The sequence below is a fragment of the Argentina silus genome (assembly GCF_951799395.1).
Source record: "Argentina silus genome assembly, chromosome: 13".
Classification (NCBI taxonomy): Eukaryota; Metazoa; Chordata; class Actinopteri; order Argentiniformes; family Argentinidae; genus Argentina; species Argentina silus.
Window position 1 is genome coordinate 19,883,224 of NC_139667.1, and position 15,868 is coordinate 19,899,091.

General features: G+C 42.3%; 1 protein-coding gene across 3 annotated transcripts; it reads right to left on the reverse strand.

Annotated features, from left to right (window-relative positions):
* Positions 1-783: 783 nt before the first annotated feature.
* On the reverse strand, positions 784-10,257 carry fosl2 (FOS like 2, AP-1 transcription factor subunit). 3 transcript variants are annotated; one of them, XM_083682921.1, is made up of 5 exons: positions 10,129-10,256; positions 9,582-9,701; positions 5,483-5,737; positions 5,154-5,261; positions 784-3,657 (listed from the first exon to the last, which is right to left on the reverse strand). In XM_083682921.1, the coding sequence occupies exons 3-5, from the start codon at positions 5,720-5,722 to the stop codon at positions 3,094-3,096; spliced, it is 912 nt and encodes a 303-aa protein (XP_083539047.1). In that variant the 5' UTR covers positions 5,723-5,737; positions 9,582-9,701; positions 10,129-10,256; the 3' UTR covers positions 784-3,093. The 3 variants fall into 3 exon arrangements, with proteins under 3 accessions (XP_083539047.1, XP_083539048.1, XP_083539046.1); XM_083682922.1 differs by having other exon boundaries at positions 10,085-10,215; XM_083682920.1 differs by having other exon boundaries at positions 9,582-10,257.
* Between the last annotated feature and the right edge of the window lie 5,611 nt (positions 10,258-15,868).

Here is a 15,868-nt window from a genome sequence, read left to right on the forward strand (position 1 = left end):
AGTCGTAAAGTTTGTTACACTTTGCTATCAAGGTTTGAAAGTTAAACATTTTGTCCCAGGGCCCTTATATCACTTACCAATGTACCTCTGACATTGCTTCTTGTTTGGTTTTAACTGTATTACACAATGTCTGTGCTCATATTCATGCATGTATTTTTTTGGGGTGGTTGGTCTGGCACACATTGGTTTGAAGTGTTTGCAAGTCTTGAGGAATAGTATAGTATGGAAAAGTCATCAGTTGCTGGAGCAAGATCACCTCAATGACCGTAATCTGATCAATGTCTTAAATAATCCATAGAATTGTAATTCACTTCCAAGTAGTGAATGATAATAATGTTATATAGATTGAATATTTACACACAATGACTGCTGAGTTCTGTGATATTCCATAGACTCATCCATTACATGGACAGTTAATGTCTTTTTACAAACAGATCAATGAATTAATTGATTTTAAGATTTTTTCTTTCAAATTTAAAGTGTCCAGTAGACTGTGTACTGTAGTACACAAAAAATCCTGATTTAATGCATTTAGACTCGAGGCTCTGGGACAGCAAAAGGTGAACATTTTGAAAGGGTGTGTAGACTTCCTGTAAGCACTGTGTATACCTGAGTCAATTGGCAATATTTGAATGATTTAAACTTGCCGACTGGCACTTTAAACCAGTGCTGTCAGCAGTGAAGCCTAGATGACAGTAGTGTTTAGGCAGAAGTTACGTTCAGAAGAACAAACCTGAGGTCACTATATTGAACACAGATATGAAAAGGCAATTACTTGTTGAAAATGCGTTTTTTTTTTTTATTATCATTGAATTAAATTACGAAATGAACAAACACTGCCATACATATTGCTGTTTTTTGTTTGTTTTCAATCATTTTAAACAGTTAAAGCATTTGGAAAAGAAGTAATAGAAGTTCAAAACAGGACGTACAGTAGATGACATGTACAGTAGAAGATCTAGAGTTGATGGCTTTCCTACGTGTTTCTAGGGGGCTCAAAAGACTTAGACAGACAAATTACACTCTCCCACAATGACTTTTTTTGGTATCATTTTGTTTTCTTATGAGCAATTTGTCTCGATGTATGATACAGCCTCCCCAAATGCAACCATGTGATACTGTAACCAAAGATGTTCTCCTCAAAATCGTCAAGATAAATAGGTGATGTGTTCCTTCAAGACAAGTCCACAACAGCAGCAGCAGTTTTGCATTGCAAGTCCATTTGCTGCACCCAGCACAACAAAAGTGTTTCAACCTATCCTCTATCCCATGATTATGCCAAAGTCGTGACCCCCCCCCCCCGACCCTGCTTTTGTAAGGAATGTTTGAAGTAAACAAATAGGTCTTAAGTATTGCAATTCTATCCATTTCAGTGCTTGGTATCCTTAACCCGCAACCCATAAACACACAAAACAAATATTAGAGTGTTTTCTTTAACTATTACCTCAAAAAAAGAGTGAGCCTCCTCTTAAAGATGTCCTTTCTTCCGTCTCAGTCCAGCTGTAGAGGGAGTTTTTTTTTGTTTTTTTTTATTCCCTCCCATCACTCCAAAATAAATCAAAAGTGCATCTGGTCCTTGCTGAGGCCACAAAGGCATGCACCTGTAAAAAGGTTTCAACAAAGTGTGCCGCTAAAGCTGGTATGAATTCACATACATTTGATGCCCTTCATGAGAACATCTTAAATGCATATCAGTGAAAATGATGTAATCAGTGTTATTATTACAATGTATTTAAACAGTGACTTCTAAAAAGTTGAACTAGACAACTCATTCACTTAACTAGAGTTATTGTTTCAACAAAAATGGATGAAAAACAACTATTTTTTGGTTTTGAAACCTGCCCTGCCCTGAAAGGCAATAATTAAATCAGTGGGCAAAGTTCCAGACGCTTGTTCAAACAGAAAGCAAGAGCTTGTGATTCAGGTGTGATGAAAATAAGAAAAAACAATCAGAAATGCTGATATTAAGTGAATGGATGACTACAAATCAAGCTCTGAAGTGTTGGTTCAACCGTCAGTGTTGACTTCCTCAGGGGCATAAGGGTATAAGCTATCATAAACACAGGGGTCAGACTGTCTTAGCAAAAGACAGTAAAAAGGTACACCATTTGACACCATTCTCCTCTGATATCAACCTGGCCTTTAAGCCACATTGTTTCGCATAATGCTTTTTAAGATGGGGGGGGGGGGGGGGGGGGTCAACTACACAGAAGAGAAATCCCTGACATCAATGTAAATCACACAAACTTGTAATAAACATGTAATAAAGTTCAGGTAGGTACATTACTGAAGAAAAGCACATCAAAAGTACTATGGCCATCAATGCATCAATGACCATTATTAGGTGTAGAGTGTTGAGGAACTAGGCATTGAGTAAAAATTGGCTCGCTTCCTTTGAGACACTGAGGCTTTGCGGCTCACCCAGTAAACCATTTGCTGCCCTATAGGCAGATCAGGACACAACAACATCAGAACGCAAGGGCACACACTTTGTAAAATATCATCACAGTCCATAAATACATTTAGAGATGGAAATAAAGTCATATGTAATAAGCGCATCTCTGTTGTCTCCAAAAATGGTCCCAGTAACTGAGACAGGAAGGAGAAAAATGAACAAAAAGCTCACTGTCTTTGTATCTCTCCGTCAAAAAGGAGGAACGTCAAGAAATGCTGACCTCATTTAGTGATTTATTGATTGATCTTTGCGGTGTGCAACTTTCGGCCCATGGCTTCAAAAATATATGTCTTGCTTTTTGAAGAGTCTGTTTTCTCTTCCTATGGCTGCCTGTCTTGGTAATTCTCACCTCCATAACATTGGTTCAACAAACAAATTGACACACTGTAGTTGAAATGAAGAAGGGACGAAACTGGTTGGTACAGGTGCACAAACTTTTGGTATAGAAAAAAGTCACACTGAAGCGTACGAGAAAAAACAAGCGGCTTAGCCCTTGTGGGTTCCTCGTATCAAGGAAACAGCTCGCGGTTGGCTTGGTCCAGGCTTAAATGTGCTCTTTGTCTTCCAAGTTTGGTAAGGGTGGGGTGGGGGGGGGGGGGGGGGATGCTCGTCCTCTGCCACGCCCAGTCACCCCCTGCTCAGAGGGCCAGGAGGGTGGGTGAGTTGAGGGAGTCTGAGGACTGGTCCCCGCTGCTGCTGCTGCGCCGGTGGGCCTTGGAGCAGGACTCTGAGGATGGCGAAGGGCTCTCGGGCTCCAGCATGCTGGGGTAGGTGAAGATGAGGCTGGGAGCATTGGGTGTTGAGGCCGGGGTGGAGGCAGCCACCACTGGCGTGTTGAGGCTGTCTCCGTCCGTGCAGTAGATCCCACCCATGCCGCCGCCCAGGCAGATGGGCTTGATGACGGAGCGTTGGGGCTTGCCCCCGTCCTCATCATCCTCCTGAGGCTCTTGCTTCACCACCACAGGGTTGATAGGGCCTCTGGGACCCAGACTGGAGCGCATGGTCAGGGGGAGAGGGCCGCACTGCTGCTGGTGGTGGTGGTGGTGGTGGTGGTGGTGGCCACCTTGGTGCCGATCATCAGGGGGCAGTTTGCACACGGGGTTGTGGGCCACCAGCATGAACTCCAGCTTGTCCTTTTCCTTCGAAAGCGTCTCAATCTCTTTTTGGAGATCAGCTTTCTCCTCTTCCAGCTTCTCAGTCTCCTGCTCAAACAAACAAAACAGACAATGGGGATAAGTGAATAATCTACATTTAGCACATTGTTTCAAATTGATGTCCATCATTGTTTACAACACTTGGAAACAACAATGTCTTTACACTGATGCTTTGCCAAATGAAATATTAAATCTATCAGGCACACCGAAGAGCACCTGTTGGGTGTGAATGCCTACTAAATTACTATTCTTTTGTTCTGAAGGGGATTAGAAAGATAGAAAGACTACTATTCCACTACTATTACTAAGTCCAATAAACCGCTGACAACTCTGTGTGCACACATTTAAAAGTACCACAAGAGAGCGCTCTAAGTACATTAATATTTCAGTGTGCTACAGCGTGTTCATGAGAAAGAGTAATGATACAGCATGTGCATTCTGAAATATTTTGGCTGAATCTGAGGATCTACCTCAATAGGCAATGGGGTTTTACTACTGACCTAATTTCAAGGCCAACAGAACTCTTACCACAGAAACTGTTGTCACAAAAACACATTGTTTGGAAAGGTTTTTGTGTTTTCCCATATGAAGGTACATGATGTAACCCTTTAGCCTCCTATGTGTCATAAATATGTCACAGCCTCAGGAGACAAAGGCAGACCCTAATAATCCAGTCCCAGACGGGGGCGGGAAAACAAACAGAGATAACTCACACACCGTCTGAGAACTTTTGACTCAGGAGCAAAGGTATGAGGAAGTAGGAAATAAATAAGCAAGGAGCATTCACAAAGAGAAAAACATGAAAAGAAAGAACGATAGACGTTAGAGATAAAATTGCCCTTCACAGTCCAAATGTGACACTTCCTTATTTGGTTATTTCACAAAGAGTGGTGTGTGAAGGGCAGGGCGGTTTTGCTGGAAGCAATGGTATGGGGAGGGGGAGGTGTAGTTGGTAGTCTAAATTGCGTGGGTTGGTGAAGCACAAAGTTGCCCCTTTACAAAATGTCTTCCATTCACAATGACAGCAGCCTGAAGCGCATTCCATCCTGTGGTTTTGGGTCTGACAGCCTCACCGTCGCTGTAATTGAGCTAATTAGTCTAATTATACACAGCACTGTCTGCTAGGCTAGGTTGAAACACGGCTACCCAAGCCTACTGGAGACGCTTCAAAACCATAGAAAAAAACCCATTCATTTACCCATTAACCCATTAATCTGTTAGGACCACTAATAGCCTAAGTCTTAGCCAAACCAGTAACGCAAGGAGGTCAACTTAAATCAGTTGACATCAGTCTGGGAGTGAACCAGGCTCTATGTGCACAAGATCAGACAAGCTAAAGTGGCTCCAAGTCTGTCAAGGATTTTACTAAGTAAGCAAGATGTTTCTCCAAGACAATGATCAAATGTCAATTCGGTTTTTTTCCCACACAATGATGGGAAATAAGGGCGAGACATATTCACAGCACCTAGCTGCTAGCATAGAGACCGTTCAAATGGGTGTAGGTATGTTAAAGCTGGACAGGGGGCACCGTGGTGTTAACTCACCCCTTGGAGCAGGTCTGTGAGCTCTCGTCTGCGGTTGCGGCATTTGGCGGCAGCTAGCTTGTTCCGTTCACGCCTCACCCTCCTCTTCTCCTCTTCCTCAGGGGTAAGCTAAGAGTGAGAGAACACACCATGTGAATTGTCATTCACACACAAGCTGAACCACATGAACAACAATGTCATATTGCTGGATAACCGCACAGGAATAATCAAGTTAGGTCTTACAGATTGATCTACAAATAGTCATCTAAAGCAAAGGTTACTTCCGGGGATTGCGAATCAGCATATGGCCGGACAAACTCCTGGCCCTATAGTTATGAGCGATTACACACCTGTTCGTCCCTCTTGCGTCGTCCGCGGGCGTCCCCGATGGAGCGGATGACTCCGGGCCGGGCCAGCGTGTTGTGTCCCAGAAGCCCTGGGCCATTAGAGAGGTGATGGCCGTAGGGGTGGGAGCGTGAGTAGGGGTTGGACATGGAGGTGATGACCGTGGGCTGCACCATCCACTGCAGGTCCTGGCTGGTCGTGATGGCGTTTATCGTGGGTATGAAGGCACTGCTGGAGCCAGGCATGTCGACCCTGTACTTCTACGGTACATGGGGGGAGAGGTAGGAAAAGTGGCAAAGAAGGAGGGAGAGAAAAAGAAGGGAGAGAGGTGAGTTGACACTGAGGAGGGGTGGATATTTTGCTTTGAATATCTGAATTACACACACACACACACACACACGACCACCCGTCCTTCATCAAATTCACACATCCTCTGGATTTCAGACGAATTAATCATTACACACACAAAAACGTCACCCATTAAGCCCCCAGAGTGGTACAGTTACACACGCAGTGAATCATATGGGAAAGCCCGTGGTGCTGCTTTCATCATACATGGGCTAAGAGAGATGCTAGCAAGTCATCTGGAAAGGAACATTAGCCTACAGAATGGTACGCCTCTCTGGAAAAAAGACCATTCAGAGCATAGGGATGATAAGGTTGTCATGACTTGTTTTTCCCCTGAGCAAAGGCGAATACTGTATGATGGTTTACACTACAGTCGGCTGCAGACCAGTAGTCTGTGAATAAGTAATAAAATGTCACTGAATGTCTCTTTCCAATTTCTAATCAAATCAGATAAGATGGCCAACCACCCTTATCATGCTCATCAGTGACCCTAGCAATACAGAAGCGACCAATTGAGGCAGAAGTTGTTCAAGAGAACTTGACCCACGTTATGCAGATATAAAGCAATATATGATGCAATAATATTGATCAAAGGGACGAGTATGATGTCAGTCAACGGATTTCTTAGCTATGATACCCACTTGAGAGAATCGATCAAGAGCAGCAGAAAATTAGTGACGACACCATCTCTTAACCGAGTGAACCAAAGATGGACAGAGAGAAAACGGGTGGAAAGAACAGCATTGCCTCAGTCATCATAGCCCTAAATCATGAATTGCTGGGAGTCAGTTCATGCGTTATTTACTTGTGGTGAGTCATGTATGGGATATGTTCAACACGTGCGCAAAACGGTCAGTTCCAGTAAAGCGGGAAGCGGCATTCCTCTTGAAAATTAGGGAGAGGGGAAATACCATGTCCCATGCCAATACATTCCAGAAGTGAGGCAACAGTGAAATATCCATTGGCCTCATACTTCCTATGGGAGCATAACTATTAGAGCGTAGCAGGGTAAATGGTTACGGTAAGGTGAGCGTAACATAAAGTGCCAATGGGAGTGGTCAGACATTAACCGTAAGGAGGCGATTTGAAAATGGCCCAGGCTGGTGTCGGAAGAGTGGGCATGATACAGTGCGCCAAAACATTGTTTTGATTTTATACCTACTTCCACTTCCATGATGAACATCGAAATAATGTGACAACAGGCCATACATGTTGAAAGGCTTTACTGGACCATATACTGAAATCACTACCAGCCCTGTCCCATTGTGCCCTGGTTACATTGCGCAACATTGCCCACAATAGGGTCCAAAATACAACACGTACCATCTAGACCAGAGGTCTGTAAATTGTCTCAGTAAACAGCTCCATGGGCACTGCAAGTTTTCCCGGATTTTGGTCCTACTCTTGCGCACATGGACTTAGCTCGACTTTGAGCCAAATAAATGTCCTTTAAGCAATAGGAATGACTCGACTGCCTTCCCTTTGGAAAACAAAACATGACGTAAACTTCCAGGAACTTTCGCCGCAGTTAACGCATCCAAATAAATTATTTTTGGCATTGCGTCTAAACTGGAACAGGGCTCATAAGGAAATACGATTTAGCAACCGATGTAACAAGCACAATTCTAGCGAAGGGACACTGCTTAAATATTATTTCCGCCAACAATTCAAATCTAATATACTGAATTAACCAGGCAAACACACGGAACATTTTATATGCAAACAGTTTACTCTAAAGAATACCCAGGCTTAAGGAACTGGAAAGGTTTGCACTTCGGCCTACTAAATATCTGCGTGGCAATGTGTAGGCTATATAATCAAAATACACAGTTTTACATGCCCGAATACGACGGACATTCGGGAACTTACGATAAGATAATATAACCTTTTATTGTCTGTCTGCACAGAAAATAGCATGTCAGGACATATTAAAACAAGAAACATAAATCCAACTTGGCATGTAAAACCTCTGGACAATGTTTGCTCCTGACATCCACCAATATCAACTCAATTCTAATTCTAACTAGCATATAAGTGGCACTTGACTTTCTTGGCCCGCAGTTTTGAGAAAGTTGTTACTGGGGTGTCTTAGACTATAACTATCCAAGACGAGATTAAACAGGTCAGAGAGAAGACAACCTTCTGATTATACCCTCGCGCACAGACTCCCTTTATACACCAAGTTATGCTGCGTGTGAAAATGATGCCAAACTACCAGATGACTTGGAAAAAACAACTTGCAGAAAAGTGTGTCTCTTGCCCTATTATAGGCCTGGTCGGGACTTTTGATTAAATAATATTATCGATAGAACTGCTAAATAGGGAACATAGTGCGTGGAATACTGATGGTTGCAAAAGCCGGTCAATGTTCATCAGATCTCTAAAAGAGTAGGACTATTTCAAAAGAAGGATGGTGTGAAGCAGGTAGAGGGGGTATGTAATCACAATAGGACATCTGGAGGAAATTCCAGATTGCAAGTCTCCAACCTCCCCGAGGGCGCATTGGAAGACGCTTCGTGAGCGTTTTAACCCGCAGTTCCAAAGTCACGGCAACATCTGCCAATGCGTGACTAGTGCCCATCTGCACAAACAAGTTCTGGGTCTATGCCAACGTAGCAACGACTGGTTATCTGAACGTCAAGACATAACTGATGCGTTGTCGCACAACCTGGAGCAGTCTACAAGTTCCAAGTTTATAGAGGTTAAATGTTGTGCTGTTACGCGTTGATAGCTTCCAAACTTGAGGGATTAATACAGGGACAGAGAGAATCAGTCCGCTAACTTATGCCTGTGAATAACGCTTTTATCCAGTGCGCAAGGGAAAAAGGTAGTGCTTTGATTTATGCATTCCAATCGTGGCATGATCCAATTACGCCAAATGTTCTCAGAACTGCTATTTAAATTCATATCTTTGGGTCAAGATGTTAAAGCATCTGAGGCAAGCACTATGGATATATGGTTTCCAATAAATGTGTAATTTTTCCTCCCAAGTGCCAACTTCCATTGCAGGGCAACATGTGGGTGCTCCAATATACTAAATGCGGCGATTGTGTGACTGTACCCGATACTGTTGTCTACATGTGGTATGCTAAATAGCACATAGCCTACATTAACTAAATTGGCGAGAAGTATTGTTCTGCAGTTGTTGTATATCGTGAACGGGGCGCTCTGAATTACGCATCCGCACCCATAACTAATACAGCGCTGGGTCGGTTTGCCCTCTTTACGCACCTCACGTTGGTCTTGACCAGAACCATGTATGTAGTAAGAGAGTTAGATGTGCGTCGATATACGCACTCATGGTCTTACTGTAGGATAGCACATAGCATACAGGTCGCGCAAAGTGGGCTAACTACACACCTTAGTGCGCTCTCTCCATTGTGTCCAGAAAGGTATTTTAGCTTTGGTTACGAATAATATAGACACTTGACGTAATTCTTAATACCACTCCCTCCTTAAAATAGCCTAGTGGTTTATAGATTCCAAACATAATGCAACACGTTGCTTTTTGTTTCGAAATATAATTCGCTGTGCGCTCCTGCACGTCCAGTGAAGCCTACAGACTGAGTCATCAATGTGTCAGTGGGTTCATTGACAACTTCCCAGTGAGATAATGATGATATATGTCAACGCCTAGGCTATATATGTACAATAATGAATAATGTAGGCTACACATTATAAATGTGATTGACGATAAAATCTCAATTTAAGGTACAGGTTATGGTGACCATATTGTGTAAACTGTGTTAGGCCTACCTGGTAGCTTGAGGTAGAGATCGGACTGCCGATCGTACTGCTGCCGCTTGTGAATGACTCTGGCTGGGCCGGAGAAGCGCTGCTGCCGCGGGACGACGTGTCGTAGTTCCCGGAGTAGTCCTGGTACATGATCCAGGAAAAAGGAAGATTTCAGTGGATGATATGAGCTCCAACGCTCTCAAAATGTCCTCTTACAGAACAGCAATGTCAGTGGAATCCCTTGTTGTATTGAGAATGACTGATTTGAAAGCAGTGGTGGTTATATCTTTGATATCCAGAGAAGTGTTGCAACCACAAAGTGCACTAGATCCCGTTTCTTCAAAATGAATTACTTGACAACCAAGATGTATGCTAAGATATCTTCTGTCCGTTCGATAACTATTTTCTTTGTAATTATAGTAACTTGCCACACGAGTCGTCTGCACTAGACAATTACTAACAACGCTGTATACAGGTGCGCTACCAGAGCGAACTTCAAGAACAAAAGTCAGTTGGACACCTACTTTCGCGGTCCACGGCGAATGGACCTGTATTACGCGTGACTCACAGAGGCTTAAATTCGATTTCCACTTTAGCCGACTCCTCAGAATGTCTTCCTTGGTATACACTTTATTACTGTCTGCTGTTCCCCTGGAACAGTTCTATCTTTTTTCTATTTCTTTACCACACTTCCTAAGATGACTCACTTCAATGGCACTATGAAGAACTGCAACCGCTTATCAACGCCAACAAGGTTGTTCACGTCACTCGCTCATGGGCGTAGACATTTCATCTGGGGAGGGGTTATCTTTGCTAATATTATATAATTCATTACCTAACATAGAAATCATCTTTATCATTAATCAATAAAATAGCATGATGTGATAAGAAGTAATATTCACTTACAAATATTACCCGTGTACATGTTATTAATTATTTGAGGAGATACTGTGTTCCATTGTCCACCATTTTTCTGAATTGGTACTGTCCATTGACGCATGTTTCCTCAAATGGGCAGTTGCGTCAGAGAACACGCGTGTGGGTTTCCTTGGTAAAGGCACGTCAGAGACTGGAGGGATTCCCTCCCCTCCCTCACTGCACGTTCTTCTTTCGGGCTCAGAGCGATAGTCTCGATCGATAGCCGTATATTGAAGTTATAGATGTTTCCAAGTGACACAACAGTCTTGGTTAGGACAAGCCTTGTCCTCTTGCATCACGTCTGCATATCCCATAGACGTGTCCACTATTCATATAAGATGTAGCAGTCAATTTGGAGAGAGAACAATTATGCATCCTTTTGAAGTTCTTTGGGGCTGCTTTTCGAGCTGCAAAGTCTAAATGCCTTTCCGTATCCGTAACCCGAGGAACATACACTGTAGATGTCGCAAGTTATGGGGAAAAATTAACGGCCGGAAACACCACCACTTCTTGACCACTTGTACGGATATGATGGTATGACATTTCTATGAAAAAATCCCGTTATACCTATCGCATTGAGCCACAAGTTTCACAATCATCATTGGCTATAAATCACGATACTTGACACGTATTCTAATTTTGCGCATGGAAGGACACAAGGTAGTGGAAACATAACATACCACAAATGGTCTGGGTTATCAATAGTGAGTGTAATGTTTGTTACCAAAATGAATTTCATATAGGCCTATAGCAAAGGATGCGATATGAAATGTGGGTTAATTCGGACGCACTTCGACGAGGGCACAGAGCCCAGAATATGACATGTTGAAGATACCAAATGGCGCATTAACTACAATCCAATCTGGTATGGTTGCTATTTTAATCTGTAACCCCAGAATTGTCATATAATGCGCACTAAGACTGTTTGTCTCGCATATCTTTGCCAGAACAGCGTATTTCCATGAGCTAAATACACTCATCAAAATAGTTCAAATGGCCACAGGAGAACATTAACTTTCTCATAAATGTAGGGGGGTAGTAACATACATAACGCCTTTTGTAGGCTATGTAACAGGGGGTTTCTAATGTGACCTCAAACGGACCTGAACATTTCTTGGCTTGTTTATTGACATCAATCAGTAACTGTCACACTTTGCTGAGTGGTTGAGAGGCCTATGGAAACAGCTGCACAGTCAAAAGGACACAATGTGACCAAAGCTTATGTCACTGCATCAAAGGAAATATTTATTTATTTAACCTTTATTTTAGCAGGGAGTCCCATTGAGACCAAGGTCTCTTTTACAAGGGAGCCCTGCATACACACAGTTTACAAGCATACATCATACACATACAAAATCACAACATTATAAGAAAAACAAACACACTTTTCAACAAAGAGGTCCTCAATCAAAACTTTAAACTGCCCTAGTGGCACCAGAGCAACCAACTGAAACGTTATCTGCAGATTGTTCCAGCAGTGAGGTGCACCACAACAATAAGTGGATTTACCCAATTCAATGGAGATCCAAGGAACCTCAAGAGTTAACCAACTCTGAGAACGAGTAATTGATGTTCTTGAATTTCAATAATGAGGTTAGGTAAGCCGGGAGTTTATGCAGTAGGGCTTTATACACAAAAAGGAAGTAATTAAGACATCTAAAGGACTTTAACAAGGTCCAGCCAACCTTTTGATAAAGTATGCAATGATGAGTATTAAAACTATCACCTGTGATAAAGCGAAGGGCTCTATGGTAGATGGCATCAAAAGGTTTAAGAGTAGAGGCTGCTGCACTTCGGTAGATGACATCACCACAATGAAGCCCTGGCATGAAGGTTGATTGCACTATCCACTGTCTGCTGATCAGGGAAAGGCAAGATCTATTCCTATAAAAGAAGACCACCTTAAATCTTAGCTTTTTAACAAGCTCCTCTGTATGTTTTCTGAACGTCAAGTCTTTGTCAAACTACTTAACAAGTAAGTAAACATGCATAAATCAGATACATTTTTCTGTGATTTGGTAAATATTATATATTTTGTTTTACCAGTATTAAGCACCAAAATTGCTCTCTGTAGGACAGCAAATGCAGAATGTAGCTCAGAAAGAGCCTTGTCAATCGTGAGGGCAATAGCATATACAACAGTGTCATCAGCATATACATGCACGTTACAATTATTTACAGATAATCCAATATTGTTGATGTAAATAGTAAAAAGAACTGGACCAAGAATCGATCCTTGTGGAACACCCTTTGTTATGTCCAGAAAACCTGATTTAACACCATCAGTTAAGACACGCTGTGTTCTGTTTTAATGTCAGTTTTTTTTTTTTTTTAGCATTTTCAATCCATCTACATAAAGCCTGATCCAGGCCTATTTCAGACAACTACTGAATGAGTAGGTAATGGTCGACCACATTGAATGCCTGAGAGAGATCTATAAATAAGGCAGCACAATGTTTTTTTTTTATCTAGGCAATTTAACACATCATCTAACGCAAGCGTAGCAGCTGAGACGGTGCTATGATGAGGACTAAAGCCAGATTGGTGCACATTTAGAATAGAATGGGAAGATAAAAAGGTTCTTAGCTGGGAGTTGACCGGGGACTCTAATACTTTGGAAAGGCAAGATAGCTTGGATATTAGGCGGTAGTTATCTAGGTCGGAGGGGTCACGACCTTTATGGACAGGGAGCACATGGGCTGCCTTCCAAACCTTGGGGAAAGCACCTGAGATAACAGTCAGATTAAATGTGACAAATGTGTCAATGACTCCGCAATCAGGGGGGCTGAAACCTGCAATCAATTTTAAGTAGGACATCTAGTACATCACAAGTAGAAAATTGTTGTAATGAAAATTGTTGAAATAAAGATTTGCTAGTAGTTGACTGATCTCCCATCGAGCCAACTAGGGGCTGATGTCACTGGTGTTTTCCATGTTATAAGGTTGGAATGAAAACGGGTTGATCAATAGGCCTATTGTAGAGTTGTATGGAATTTACTGTCGCCTATAGCTATAATTTTGGTGGGAAGGAGTGTGCAGAGACAACAAATCATCAGACAGACAGACAAAAAGACTGGTCAGAAAAGTTGTGTGTGTGTGTGTGTGTGTGTGTGTGTGTGTGTGTGTGTGTGTTACAAGCTGGTTTGAACCCAGGTCTCCCACTTGGAAGACCCAACTGTCTACCATTAGGCCTACATTTGTTTTGTATCATACAGGGCTATCTCATCATGAGAGCGTGATTCTAAATCACCTCCAACACGTCAGTGCAGAGCGGTCCCATCATAACTTCCTGGAGGGCAAGGTTACAGAGCATGCAACAAGTTCCGATATGGCACGTGAGGGGGGCCGTCTATTCATATCAAGAATGCAAGGAATGCATGTTATCAAAAGAATGCCATTGCAATGAGGAAGTTGTTTTGATTAATTTTTTGAGGAAAACAGGTCTCAACTACACCCTACAAACATAGGTCTCAACTACAACTGCTCGATGAAAACAGCCTACCGTCTGGCTTTAGCAATTCACAAAACCCTAATCTTAAAGATCAGGGGAAAACCACAGTGTCTAGGGCCCGCATCTTTTACATCAGCCAATACACCCCCAACAGAGGCACACCACTCATAAAAATGCTTTTATAGTGAGTGCATCCTTATAAATCCTAAGGTGCACCTGCATTTCTGGTCATATTGAATGTGAAAGTAAAACTAAACTGTGAGATCAGGACAACTGCGACCTGTATTAGTGTAACGACTCAAATGTTAATTTTAGCAAAAAAAGAAAGAGAGAGAGAGAGAGAGAGAGAAGCAACATGCCTCTGTAGAATAGGCTAGTCGATCGGGGAAGGGTGATTGACGCTTATCAGTCCCTGTCTCGTCTGTCATCGAGGCATCTGTCCAAGCTATGATCTCTTCTGAAGTGGGAAAAAACTAATTGGGGCAGCCTGGCCCACAAATTATAGGACATCCTTCCTTTCAACAATCGCAAGAGGCCACCAGACAAGTACGTGTTTACTGTCTTTGACAATCGGAAGATCTTGTATGGGACATTCTTCAGTGCGCACATGAACTATTTTCATTGATAAGTAGGCTTACATGATCAAGACCAAGTTCCGCATGTAGCTTATGTTGCCGGTGCACGTCAGGCAGAGGACACAGGCCGCGGATTATGAAGCTATTGAATTAACTGCTGGAAAGACTGCCTGCCAGACATAGAGGCCACCAGCTTTTGTATGTGCACTTTGAGCTGCAAACAATATAAGAAAGCCCTACGAACTAGAATTATTATTATCATGATAACCATGAGGTCAGTGCAGGGTCAAGCTTTTTGAGGGGCCCAGGGTTAGTCCTAGTTTGAACTGTCATCACCACAAATAGACGGCATGAAAACAAAGCACAACTCAATCAACAGAGAAAATCAATTGAGGTCAATCTACCTCTATAGGAGAGAAAATACAACACTCCTGTGTTAGACACTGTTCCTACAAGCTTACAACACTTACCTATAAATGTTTTGCAACAAGGCTTATGTTAATTTGGTCATGATGACACCTGGGCTAAGTAGATCTGGTATAGGCATATTATGTGGCTTATATGAGAGATTAAAGCCGGCAAAGTTCAAGTACTCTAATTGTCATTGAGGAAATAATGAAATGTGAAACCAATGATGCCTTGTACTCACAGTCAATAGAGATATCATGAGTAAAGTGAACTCATATCACACTCTGCCTTCCACCTTTACTTTGGGATGTGTGAAACAAGTAAAAAGAAGGGTTAGTAGAAAGAGGGGTTGATACAAAAGTGGAGGGTTGCCAAGGTGGTGAATTTTCATTGTATAATATGAATTCATGGAAATGAAAATGACATGCGCTGTCAATAGAGGTTACCCCCTCTCCTCTCTTCGACAGTATTGTAGTGTTGACAGGTTTTAACGCCCTAACCTGGATAATAAGTCACATGATCTGGGTGGCTAATCTGATCGCTTCAAATGCTGTACGCACAAACGTACTAAAGTGCTGACTCTGAGGGCAATGAGGCAGTGGGGTAAAGACCAAGCGTAGTTATGGACGGTGTCAGCTGTTTGTTATTATCATCATCATATACAAAGTAGGTGATTTCATTGTTAGTGATAGGGTCTATGACATAACCCTATACTCAATAATCTTGCTGCAAAATAGCAATAGTTCAAAATAGCTTATCTATCTGGCCTCTGCTCTCTCTGTCTCAATTGTCATTACCTTTTGTTTTCTATGAATTGGTTTTTATAATTTTATAAGTCCAGCAAATATGTGCTTTTATGGTTCCTGTTATGTATCTGTGTTTTGTGAATGTCTGCGTTTGTTATTGATGACTATGCTGCTAAGCCTGGTGCATAGTAAAGTTTTGCAGAAATTCTT